At 49.3% G+C, this 13,429-nt stretch overlaps 1 protein-coding gene across 8 annotated transcripts in view; it reads right to left on the bottom strand.

Annotated features, from left to right (window-relative positions):
- Positions 1-2,949: 2,949 nt before the first annotated feature.
- FBXO21 (F-box protein 21) overlaps positions 2,950-13,429 on the bottom strand; it is a 45,207-nt gene continuing 34,727 nt past the window's right edge. For 6 of the 8 annotated variants that reach the window (XM_026514963.4, XM_026514964.4, XM_048221389.2 and 3 more), the window contains one exon: positions 2,950-5,364. In XM_026514963.4, the coding sequence (XP_026370748.1) occupies positions 5,177-5,364 (188 nt within the window). In that variant the 3' untranslated portion in view covers positions 2,950-5,176. Of the gene's footprint in view, positions 5,365-9,754; positions 10,407-13,429 lie in introns of those variants that run through there. The other 2 variants (XM_026514965.4, XM_048221387.2) reach the window with 2 other exon arrangements.

The following is a 13,429-nucleotide window of genomic DNA, read 5'->3' as shown; positions in this document are numbered from 1 at the left end:
GGGCGGGGTGTGGTGGGGAGACAGGCACGGAGCAGAGCCGCAAGAAATAAAGCAGCCCATGAAGTTCCGGAAAAGAACTCTGGCTACGGTCATAGGCACAGACAGGTTAGTAGCCTGAGTGTCTGAGGGGATCGTGGCCAGAGGATTCACAAGCTTTTGTAAAAGTAACAGTCTGGGGCTGGCCCCCCCAACCTGCACCAGGCAGGAAGCACACTGCAGAAGTTGCCCAGCTCCCAGGGAGGATGCAACCCCGACCCGTACTAGTGGGGTGACCTGGGAGGGCTGGGTTCAGAGGGCAGGACGGGCGCAGCAACCACTCTCTCCAGCCCTGCCAGGACGGGGGGGGGGGGGGGGGGGGAGTGTCCTCATGGTGCCTGCCCAGCAGGATCTCGCCACAGAGAGCACAGCAGCTTGTGTGGGTCTCCTTTGTTCTTTTTCCCAGGTGGGGGGGTAGTCCCTACTGCAGCTGTCTGGCCTCTGCATCCCCACTGAATGGGCACTAGAGGGAGGAGGTCTGGTTCATGGGGCTGGTCCCCAAGAAGCCACGCTGGACTGACTCTGGGCAGGATGCAGGAAGTGGGTAGGAGAGGCTTCGGGTGAGAGGCACAGACCAGGCGGAGCCCCCAACTTTCCTTTTCCTCCTGGGCACACGGGAGGCCATTCCCCAGCCTCCTCTGGAGTTGGGTTGTGGGTCTGTGGCGTGTCTGGTTACCGAGGCAGATGTGACAGATGTGGCTTGGCCTGAGGTCTCCTCTCCTTCCCTCCCATGGTCATCTGCTATGGGGACTGCAGGTGGTGGCTAGCAGTGGGACCCGTGAGGAGTCTCTCCCGCGGCCTGGGGGCTGTGCTGTGGAAGGAGCAAGCAATACGTTTCTGGGTGCCACTGACACGGGCAATATTTGCCATCACAGACAGCTTGAGCTCACAGAGCTGTCTCCCTGGGAAGGGGGTACGTCCTGCTGTGGGGAGAGCATGCCCACAGTGGACTGGCCACGTGTTTCTGTGTCTTCATTCCCAGCCTCCTTTGCGAAATGTGAGTGGCACTGCCAAGGGCCACCCCCAGCCTTGGCACACTGAACCCTCCCAGATGCGTCCCTCCATGCTCACTCCCCTTTGTGGCCGCACAGCCCCCCCCCAGACAGACAGCAGCAGCTGGCCCCTCCCCCATTCCCCTGCCGGTGGTAGGTGAGCAAGAAAGTTCTTTTGTGTTCAAGCCACAGGATATTTTTGGGTCTATTTATTACAGAACTAGCATTACCCTAATACAATCATCGCTAAATGGCCATAATACATTTATTCTATAATTGCACAGAATTTTATTCACCAAAGGAATGTCCTTTCCTCTCAAGATTCTAAGTGTTCAGAACTGAAACGTTTAGAAGTTAAAGTGGCTGCAAGGCAAAAAAGATCACACCAGTGCGAGGTAGTTGCTAAAGTTGGCGGTAGTGTGGTTGTCAGGAGCTGGAGCTCGGAGGTCAGACACCTGGGCGTCCCACCGGCCGGGCCGCCTCCCAGCGGTACACTCCCGACTTCCCGGCTGGACAGTGGGATGCTGGCAGGCCTACACCTCGACAGGGATCAGCACACTGCGGCCCACAGGCCAGACCCAGCCCACGGCCCGGCCCGTTTCTTTACAGCCCTTGAGCTGAGAAGGTCTTCTACGTTTTTGAAAACAAAGAACATGTGACCTTCCGTGGCCGGCAAAAATACTGACTACCCGGCCTTGCCTTGGAGGGTTGCTGTGGAGTAGAATTCTAGTTCAGGCCAGGGCTGGCTCAAAGGAAGCTTGCAGTACAAAAGGGCACAGGCAATACAACTGCCGACATCTCCAGAAATAAACCGTCATAAAGCCAAATTCTGCCATTTCGTCTAGGTGAACATCCTCCCCTTTCCTCCAAAACACAAACAGAAAAACATGAAGAGCTACACCTTGATTATTATGGCCACAGGATACTTCTAAATTAAAAAGTTGCTGGTAATCCAATTTTATTTACTTGGAATATGGAGTAAGGAAAACAGCATTTCTCCTTCTAATGGTACAAGAAAGCCTAGAACATGAACGTTTGACTCAATTTAAAACGTTAAGAAAGACTGAGACATTTTAAAATTAGAACAAGACTTTAAGTAGATATTAGAAAATGTGAAACTGATTTAGCAACAGTATTAATGCTGGTTTTCATGATAAAACAATTTTGCTGGGTAAATGCACTTGTAATGAGATCTGTTATGAGGTTCAGGCGCAGACAACACGAAGCCAGCCTTTCAAAATCCGATTAGATGGAAGTTTTCAAACGAGACGCTTGGCCAAACTAGTCTGAGGTGAACAGAGACTAGTTTTGGACGTAACTGGTGACACAGTGTTTCCCAAAGTATGTCTGCAAACACTGGACCTCAGGCTGCTGTGTGTGTGTGTACGTGCGTGGGGGGGGGGGGAGTTCTAGGGTCTAAGAAGTAGAGAAGACATGGCACACGACACTCTCCTCTCATAAAATCACAATGCACAACAGTACGTTCACGGTCTGAGACCCACCGCGGCGCAAGACGCTGGTGACTGGCCCGGCCCTCCCCGCACAGCGCGCAGCGCATCCCCCGGAGAACGGGCGCCCCCCCGGGGCTCTGCGGACATGCGGCACGTCACGCAGCTTTCACATCAATGTTAACGACGCACCGAGAACCTGCCTTTCCCACTTCACAACGCAGACTGTGTAACATCGGCGACAAGCTGCAACGTTTGCATGACAACCAGGTGCTCTCGACAGACAGCCCGCTTACAGAACTGACATCTGGCAAGGAGCCCACGGAATAAAGGTACCCTGAGCACTCACCAACGTTAGGAAAAATTCAGTACAGCAAATGTTTGCATGTTTGGATCAGAAGAGAAACCAGAGACATTCTGCCGTTGTCAAGGCCGGGCTTTCTGTTCCGAAACGAAATTGGGCAGGCCACTTGTGTGGTTTCTCTGGGTAAGTTCCATTTATTAATCATTGTACAAAAAAATCTTGGCATTCATTTGAAGAGAAAGAAGTTACTATATCCAAATATTTAATATTTTAACATCGTGAAACTCCTACTTTGTTGTAACAGGGCTTTTTAAAATGGAGAAAACTTTTGGAAAAAATTTTAAAAAGAAACTTATGATTTATTAGAGTACAGGAGATCCAAAACACGTTTTTAGAAAAATATAAAGTGCCCAAATACCAACTTACACAGGTGACACAGGCTTCCTGGAGCCAAATGAAGCATTCGTGAAGAAACACATTTAAAAACGGTCTAGATACATATTTACATTGGGTCAGTAAAGGTAAAACCATCCTTCTTGGCTTTGATGTTACCCTAAGAAAAAAAGGAAATCAAACCAGAAAACCAACGATTATAACTCAGCATGCTCCACAGTTTCTTAGTAATGCATCTGGTTAGTATTAGCTCCAGATTAACTAGTTCTCACCTTTAAACGAGAGTAGTGTAAGACCCCCAGCCTCAGCAGGCTGGGTGCTGTGAGTGGTCACATTTCCCAGGCAGACCTAACCCCTCGGGCTCTGGATCTGACTGACGAGGGACGCGGACACTGGCGAGCGCTAACTCAGGCTGGCAGGAGCCGGCCCACCAGACCCTCATCTCTAATAACTGCTTACCAGCCGCCAGGTACTACTAAGTGGTCTCAGGTGGCTTCCCCAAACCTCGGTCATCCCAGGGCTTCCAAGGGCTAAACGAGAGGCAGTCATCAAACACGGCGTGGAAAACCAGCATGCAAACGCACAGAAGGGTGGTGAGGCAGGGCCAGATCGCGGCCCCCGGAGCCTCACTCGCCAGAGCAACTGGGTTCTTTTCAACTCAGAGAGTAAAGCAACTAGGTTCTAACTCCAGACGTTAGCTTCTACTGGTTAACTACGAATTAGCTAGCTCGTTGAGAACAGGCAGGTGGAGAGCGGCAGGCGTTTGGAGCTGCGCAAGGACCCGGGGCCCTCACGCTCAGGAACTAAGGGCGCGGAGCGGGAGCCAGTGGTATCTTCAGGACAACAGTGTTTCGAGAAAGCAGAAGGACACCCCCGCCTCCTTCCCCACTGATCGAACACTCTTCAAATTAAAGACGTTTTACTTGTTTCCACCCCACCACACTCAAAAGGGTCTTAGAGTGATTCTTAGGGATGACAGGGGGCATGGAACCTCCTCTTTCCTTTTTAAAAAACTTGTAAGTTTCATTATTTCTTTTTTTCTGATTACAAAAGTGAAACCTTTTCAGGTCTTTGGAGACCACTGCGTATGGTTTCTAAAAGCAAACATTTTAATACCAGATTATACTTCCTACTATAAAGAGAACCCATCACTGACTTAAGATCTACTCATGATACTGGAACAATTTTTAAAATTAAAAGAAAAAAAAGTAGTTATTTTAAAGGGAGGAATAGTAGATGAACGTGGGAAAATCCATCCATAAAGGCCATTATTATGCACTTTCTCAGATTTTATGTAATGAAACAGAAAACTAAGGATTCGCAGAGAGATGAGCATAAATCGGAGAGGAACACGGAAGGAAAAGCTATGCCATTCTCCCAATTCAATAAAGGAGAAGACAAAACGCCTGAAATCTGTTTCAAATATTAGAAAAAATAAATGCGGATGATTCTGATTACCATTAGTCTGTTAATGTCCCCATCTCTCAGATGGGCCATAATCACTCACAGCTTCCCCTCTGAATAAGCAACTAAATTCAGGGTAAAAAGACAAGCAGCCCCGACTCAGGACTGCACGTGTTCCGCAGAGAAATCAGAAAGAAATTATTGCCAACATGGGACCCCCTCTGGCAAATGAAATGTTCTGACAGGTGGAGACACACGTACGGGAAGTGAGCAGGAAGAATGACTCTAAGAGTGTCGACTGTGAGACCTCATGAAGACAGAATGTCACGAACTGTCACCACAGGACAAGCACACAAGCCATGCCACTGAACACAGTGCCGTCAAATGAATTCACTAGTGTAGGCGGAGAGCAACATTGTCTTTGCAGCTGGAGGAGAGCACACGTTATTTAAACTTGGTAGGATGCAACCAGCGCTACTGGTTAAGTGGCTTTCCTGGTGGCGTGAATCCAGAGGGATCCATGGAGACGTCTTCTTCCGGAATCCTGTTCTCCTGGAGGACAGCAGCAGCAGCAAAGGTGCAGTGTCCTCTACTAGACGTTACTCTACATCCTCCTTCTTTGCACTGTAAATATTCTGCACCGTTTCATACACAGACTCCAGGTCCTCTGGATACCGGATTTCTAGCTCCGCGTTCGGGATGTAGTGTGTGCCGGTGAACTCTGAGAAATAGCGTCCGACATCGGGGTGCGAGATTTCTTGAGGCTCCACGTTATATTCCAAGTTCTCTGTTGGTAAAGAGGCACATGGACAATCGCCGTTAAAACGGACATTCCTGCAGCATCTTCCTATCTCTCACCCCTTTCGTTGGCATTTTTGACATGGAGAAAAAGGAGAGACATGTTTACGGAATCTGAAGGAGGTAACAGGACAATGGCAGTGCGGGCAGCTGGGGGACGGAGCGATGGGCCACCCCCAGCTCCACACTGAACAGAATGTTCTCCTATTCTCTGAGCAAGAGGTCGGCCCCGGCAAATCTCCAGCCATCTCTGGGGGGCTGGCTAACCACAGACTCATCATGCCACTCTGACTTGACTGCACCAAAGCCAAGCGTAGGGGCCAGGGCACCCGAGCCTGCCCGTCGTCTGCCAGAGGTTCGACCTGGGAAGCCTCCACACCGTGCGGCTCCAAGTCTCGCACCTGCCATCCTTCTTGTCTACTAACGGAGTGCTCCCACACAGACCGCACTCCTCCCCCTGGCTCCCTTCAATACTGGCCGCGTGCTTCGGCAGGCAAGCCTGCTCAGGGCTGCGCGGAGCCCGTGGGAGGAGCCGATGAGCGGCTCGCACCTCCAACCTGTGCGGATGTGGGCTGTCACTACTTGCACGGTCTCCTAGGAAACCATGCTACCTCCTCGCCCGGCTAGCCATTCTGCCACCAGAGAAACAGAAAGACTCCTTTAAAACGGGATGATTAAAACAAACAGAGAACAATACAGGCAAGGTATTTAAAAGGCTGAAATCCTTTCACGTCACTTTTCCCCCCCAAAACTTTGAAAAATGGCTCTCCCCCAAAAGCCCAACGACAGGATGGTGTCTTGAGCCCCGCATCCAGGAGAAGCTGAGCCACAGCCCCCACGACCTGGCACCAAGAGGAGCTGGGCCGGGCAGGGACCAGGGCAGGCTCGGTTCTGACCCACACAGACCCTGCAAGGCCCTTCACTAGCGTTAAGTCAAGCGAGTCTAACACACGCAGCGCAGCCCTCGACGCCTTGGTTAAACGTCCTGACGTGCCAATTCAGGGCGTTCAGCCCCCTCCACCCAGAGGCCGAGCGTCCCCAGCCTCCACAGGAGCATCTTCTGGAAGCACTGACCTGACCTGGTGTTGGGAGGGGGAAGGAGTCGCATAATTCAATCTGCAACTTTTTTTTTAACCATAAGACGGGAAGGGATTTGAGAAACACCGTGCTACCAGACCGCGGTGCGTAGGACACGCTCAGGTGTACCGGGAGCTCCTGAGGAAGACGCACACAAGGCCGGTGCGCAGGCGACGCTGGGCGACCGCCCCACCCTCAGGAGGGTGTGTGTGTCAGAGCGGACGGACTGTCCGACGCCGTTCCCGTGCTCACGACGGCACATTTGCTCCTCAGAAGACGCAGCCAGGAAAACGAGTGACCTGTTTCCCACACGCTGCGAGGGAAGGGGCGGCAACACGCCACGCTGCCAGACAGGACAGTGAGCCTGGAGGCCGCGCATCGGGGCCGCTCCGTCCGCGGCGCTTAGTTTCCCACGGAGTGTGGCCAGGGGGGCACTCCCGCCAGACTCCAGCTCCCAGCGGGCGCATACGTCACTCCCCAGGGGGCCCCTGTCCCCACTCCGTCCGCAGCTGAGTGAACTGTGACACGGACAGAAAGCCCTGGCCCAGGATGCATCCGGGCCTCGAACCCAGGTTCAGAGCTGAGGCCGCAGAGGAGGAGACACACCACAGAGCGGGGGCAAGGATGCAGGAGTGGGGACTGACCCGAGGGCCCGCGGCGGCCCTGGCAGGGCAGGCCCTGGCTGACGGCGCTCTGTGGACACAGGAGCCCGAGGTTCTTCAAAAGGGAGACTGAGAAGTCTGCAAACCCTAACAGCTACTGTTACGACGAGATCTCTGTAGAGAACCCGATCTCCCTTCTTTAGGTGGTACCGGTTTCTACCACCGGAACAGGAAGCCCCCTCAGATGTTTACAGATGCCACTGCTGAGAACACGCCCCTCCCTCCCGAGGGCAGCACTCCGTTGGGCAGGCCCACGGGCGGGGGACCACGGCCTGCTGCCTTAGCCAGGGCAGCTACCGAGGGCCTCAGGGTCCCTGCAGAGGAACACTGAAGGGGGGGGGGGGGTCAAGACTCCAGAGCTACCACCAAGAGGCAAAAAAGCCCTTTTGCTCGGAGGAGCCACCATTACCTGTCATTAGTAGCCAGGATGGAAATATTTAAAAAGAATTCAAGTCGGTAATTCAGAACAATGGCTCTGTTTCCAGTTTGTTGAGAGCAGTGGTTCCCCACAGGGGGCTATTCTGCCCCTGGCAGAACACTCAGAAATATCTGAAGACAGATTTGGTTGTCACAACTGGGGGCTGCCACTGATGCCGGTGGGAGGAGGCCAGGGCCACTGCTAAAGAAACGCACAGGATGGTCGCTACCACAAAGAACTGTCTAGACCAACAGGCTGACAGCAACCGCTTGAAAAGAATTCAGATGTATGTTTTAGCATTGTCTCTCCCTCCCCGTTTTTCTGTGTATTAAGTAGCAGCTTGAGTACTGGGAGAAGAGAAGGTCAAGGTCAGGTTTTATCACAGATCTGGAAGGATAATGTGAGCCAGCAGTAGCTGCAGGGAATTGTGTGTGAAGGCCCAACGAGAGGCACGGGCAGCACAGACAGACGTCTGGAAGTCACATGAGGGGTCAGCGGCAGTCCAAGGGGGTGCTTGTGGCCCCATGCCTGGCCAGTAAGGAGGGACAGGGGCTGGGTTCTGTGCATTTATTTACTTGCCCAGGCTCCTAGCAAAACAGGAAAGAGGTATTAATAAAAACATTTTTTTGGGGGTGCCTGGGTGGTACAGTCGTTAAGCGTCTGCCTTCTGCTCGGGGCGTGATCCCGGCGTTATGGGATCGAGCCCCACGTCAGGCTCCTCTGCTAGGAGCCTGCTTCTTCCTCTCCCACTCGCCCTGCTTGTGTTCTCTTGCTGGCTGTCTCTGTCAAATAAATAAATAAAATCTTAAAAATAAATAAATAAAAATAAAAACATTTTTTTTAAAAGAAAGATTTATTTTGGGGGTGCCTGGGTGGCTCAGATGGTTAAGCATCTGCCTTCAGCTCAGGTTATGATTCCAGGGTCCTAGGATCGAGCCCCACATCAGGCTCCCAGGTCAGCAGGGAGTCTGCTTCTCCTTCTGCCTCTGCCTCCTACTCCTTCTATCTCTGTTTCAAATGAATAAATAAAATCTTTAAAAAAAAAAAAGATTTATTTTTTGGAGAGAGAGAGAGAGCGAGCATGAGCAGGGAGAGGGGCAGAGAAAGAGGGGGAGAGAATCTCAGAATCTCAAGCCGACTTCCTGCTGAGCGCAGAGCCCCATGCGGTGTTCAGTCCCAGGACCCTGAGATCATGACCCGAGCTGAAATCAAGAGTCAGATGCTTAACTGACTGAGCCACCCAGGTGCTCCGATAAAAACCTTTTTTTTTTTTTTTTTAAAGATTTTACTTATTTATTTGACAGGATAGAGACAGCCAGTGAGAGAGGGAACACAAGCAGGGGGAGTGGGAGAGGAAGAAGCAGGCTCATTGCAGAGGAGCCTGATGTGGGGCTCGATCCCATAACGCTGGGATCACGCCCTGAGCCGAAGGCAGACGTTTAACCGCTGTGCCACCCAGGCGCCCCTCCAATAAAAACATTTCTGAGGAGAAAAGATAATGAAGATGGCGACTCTGTATTAAGAGGGGGAAATCCACTAAATAAAGTTTAAAAAAACTTACCTGAAGAGGAATGAAAAATCTAAGCAACATAAAACTTAAAGTGAGCAAAACATCAAGGCCTACTTAAAAGTCCTGAAGAAATCTTAAGTCTTTCCCAATTTCCTTGACATTTTTACAGCAATGTGTCTGCTTTTTTAAAATAAAATATTTTAGGAGTGCCTGGGTGGCTCAGTCGTTAAGCATCTGCCTTTGGCTCAGGGCATGATCCCAGGGTCCTGGGATGGAGCCCCGCATCAGGCTCCCCACTCAGCAGGAAGCCTGCTTCTTCCTCTCCCACTCCCCCTGCTTGTGTTCCCTCTCTCTCTGGCTGTCTGTCAAATAAATAAATTTTAAAAATCTTAAAAATAAATAAATAAATAAATAAATAAATAAAATATTTTATTTTAAATATTCAGCTACCCAGGGGCGGCTGGCTGGCTCAGCTGGTAGAGCAAGCAACTCAATCTCAGGGTCATGAGTTCAAGCCCCACGCTGGGCATAGAGCTTACTTAAAAAAAACCCAAAAACCAAAAAAATAAAATCACCTACCCAGATACATAAATATTAGTTCTATAAAACTATGGCAATACCACGTAGAGTCCTCCCCTCCCGAGAAGAAACCACCCACTGTGAGTATATCCTTCTAGACATTCTTCTGTGAACACAAATAGAAGTAGCTAAAAATAACTACATATAAAGAGAATTTGGTATTATTTTAGGTGTGTTTATACCCAGCACACTGTAAGCATTTATCTGCAATTGGTTTAACTGTAGCTTAACATTCCACAGTTTGGACAGACCCGGTTTACCAGGGGAGTCTTCACGAATGACACCTTTGTCCTATTGTAACAAGAACACAGACACCCACTTGAGTGTCTCCAGTGGAGGGACCCAGGGGTGGCACTGCTGGGACACAGGAGGATGAGCACTTGAGATATTCACAGTTTAAAACAAACAGCCATAGCCCCTCTGAAATGGCTGCAAATGTATACTCCACCCTCCCACGGGGCCTCCTCACGCACTTGCCAGCACGTGCGGGTGGTCACGGACTGCTCGTGGGTGGAAACTCGTTCCGAAGTGTAAGACAAATGACGAAAAGGGGAGCTGACGCTTGGTGAGGCACCCTCTGAGGCGTTTGCTCATTCTCTACAAGACACATGCAAGAACTGGATTTTCACATTGCAGTAAATTCCTAGCCTTCCCATATGGGCAGCTGACTTGGATTCAGACCATCTGTGATGTTCACTTTCTGCAGTACCTAAGAAGTACACAGGGAAGCTGAGACAGAAGGTGCTGCTCCTCCCTGGTGTCCAGAAAGTCCTGAAGCACGCCCCCTAGTGGGAACAAAAGATAAACACATGCAAGATGCTGTCTATCACCCTATTTGGATTTAGGTATAATCTAACATATTGAGAAAAAAATGCTCTTAATTACGCAGACTAAAACGATTTGAGGATGTCATGCATGGATGTGGCTTATAATTCACTCTTCAAGTCACTGTGGAGAGCTTATAATTAGGAAAGCATTCACCAGTGGGCTCTACCCAAGTTAATAGGATTACCTGAGTCATAGGCTGAAAATTTAAATCAAGAAAAAATTTAAAAACAAAATGATCTGATGTAAATAAATTAACCCAGAAATGTTCAAAAATATATTTAAGTAAGTTTTTTTTTTTTTTTTTAAAGATTTTAGTTTTAAGTAATCTCTATACCCGACATGGGGCTCAAACTCAGGGCCCCGAGGTCAAAAGCTGCATTACCAACTCAGCCAGCCAGGTACCCCAGTGTTTTTTAAATTTAAATTTGGCCTCTCAAGGTTTCCCTCTGGCTAAACATGGGTTAATCTGAGCATAAACTGTCCCAAATGATTTTAACACATTGACTAAATAAAAATCCAGGAATTTATGGGAGGAGAGGGGGTAGAAGTGAGAGAGACAGAAACAAAGGGATAAGTGGGGAGGGAGAGAGGGGGAGGGGGGAAGGGGGGCAGAGGGGGACGGCGCAGGAAAGCTCTTGTTTACAGAAGCAGGGAGAACAACAGCACCATTCTGCAACTCTCCTATAATAATTTAGGCAAGGAGAGTCAACAGGTGCTAAAACAAAATAAGGGATCATGGTTATCGGGGAACAGGAAATTTGCAGGCCATCACAGTGTTAGTTGCAAAGGGAAAACTGTCCCTTACACGGATCTTAGCCAACTGACCAAACTCCACCTACCAACAGTGGAACATCAAAGGGGCTCTGGAGAAGACGTGCGCAGGACACACATGCATCTGACAAGAAGCACTCGAGCCCAAATTATTAACCTGATCTAATCAAGCCTCAGACCTGATCAGCTTCCGGTTTACAGACAATACAGACAAGGGAAGTGAGACAGATCCAGAATGTTAGGCAATTTACAAGACAACAGTCCTGGACACTTGGAAAAGTGAAAGTCACATGAAAAAGGAAGAAAACAAAGTGAGGAATAAGGAACTGACTGGTCTTACTAAGAGAGGACTATGCCTTTAGAGACACAGCAACCAAGTGCGGGATCACTTGTGTGAATCCTGGCTGGATCATGATGTGACAACAAACCAACAGCTATCAAAGTTACGCTGTGACGACTGGAAAATGTGACCGCTGATCCAGTACGAGAGAGCAGATCACTGTCACTTGCTATGGGTGGTGATGTAACTACAGTAATGCAGAGAAGTGTCTTATTCTTAGAAGATGCGTGATTCAGAATTTAAGTCCTGATGTCTGCGATAGTCTCAAACGGTTCAGCAAAAACCTGAAATCTCTATCTAGAGACGAAACAAATACGGTAAATGCTAGCTGTTCAATCTAATGGAAGGTGTGGGGTATAACTATTTTAAGCATGTTCGAAAAATGCTCTCAAACCAAGTTGTAAAAACAGTTAGCATCTTATTAACAACCTGCTACTTACATTCATCTCATTATTATACACTTCCGTTTGTAAGCTGCTCTGTCAGAGACATGTGAACATCTACGGGGCCTCAGCACCGGACAGGCAGACTGGGCTGTGGCTCTGCACTCCTGGAGCTTACTGGACTGACAGCCAGATGGTTCAACGGGAAACGCTGCAACTCCCCTGACGGTGTGAGGACTCAGAGGGGGTGGGGTGTCAGGGAGCTCAGAGCAGGAACAGATGACTCGATCTGAGCTCTGTCAGAGAGTGGCAGGGGGGAAAAAAGAGCCTGTTCGTAAGGGACAACCACCTTTGTGAAAACTTGAGAGAAAGACAGTCTCAAGGAATAACAAAGTTTGCTGGGCTGGAGTATGACGGAAGTGGGAACAGAAATGAAGCTGTGAGGGAGGGTCCAGGTCACCTCTGGGCCCTGCAGGGGAGTCTGGGAGATGCCAGTGAGAAAGCTGGCACAGTGCAGGCAAGGAATAACTATGGCCCTGGAGGGGGAGGAGCCAGGAATGGGGGAGGAGCCAGAAACACAAACAACAGATATTCAGGAGATGGAGTTGGGGTCATCTGCAGACTAACTGGACCAAGGAGAGGGGGAAGGACAGAGAAGTCAGAGATGGTGGCGCAAGAACCCCTTAGCCCCTGAAGCACCCCTGAGCACCTCCAAGTGCACAGGGCCATGGCACTCCCCGGACCTGTAATGCAGCACCTAGCTGGCACGCAGCAGACACTTTGGAAACCGTGACCGCGGGCCGACGGGACCGCTGGCAGAAGATGGACAGCCCTCGTAGGCAAATACCAGCTGTTCACGTCCAAGATTTTCTGAAAGCCTCAGAATTTAAAACTAAAAAAGGCAACTTGCTAACATTACCCACAATCAATTAGCTCAATCTCAGTTTTAGAATGTAAAAATGCAACCAGATATTAAGTGTAATTTTTTTTTACGAAGTCATTACCATATCGTAACTCTAAACTTTACATTGCATGTTTATTTAGATCTGTTAAAGATGAATTCCTGAATCTTCAAGACAGACACCAAATTCAGAACACCTAAAATCAAATACCCGGTTTTATTGACTCTGAAAAGCCATTTTAAAGTTAATATAAATGTTTCTAAAATCTCAGAACTGGACATCTTAGTATCAACCCTCACAAGAAATGCATACACATGGCGGAGCTGTGGACACTGGCGTGCGGTACTGAAGAAGTCCCTTTTGTTCTTACAATATGTTCTAGGACATATGATGGGAAATGCTTACCAAGTGATCAGTGGGGGTGCAAAGAGTCCACAAAGTCAAGTTTTTAAATCATTTGTTGGTTTTTAGACATCGTTAGTATGATGGGTTTTTGTTTTGTTTTGGTTTGGTTTTGTTTTTAATTTGAGAGAGAGAGCACAACCAAATGGAGGAGGGGCAGAGGAAAAGAGAGAAAGAATCCC

The sequence above is a fragment of the Ursus arctos genome, unplaced genomic scaffold (genome assembly GCF_023065955.2).
Source record: "Ursus arctos isolate Adak ecotype North America unplaced genomic scaffold, UrsArc2.0 scaffold_34, whole genome shotgun sequence".
NCBI classification, from domain to species: Eukaryota; Metazoa; Chordata; class Mammalia; order Carnivora; family Ursidae; genus Ursus; species Ursus arctos.
Note: the sequence above shows the minus strand (reverse complement) of the source record. Positions and strands in the feature narration are given on the sequence as shown.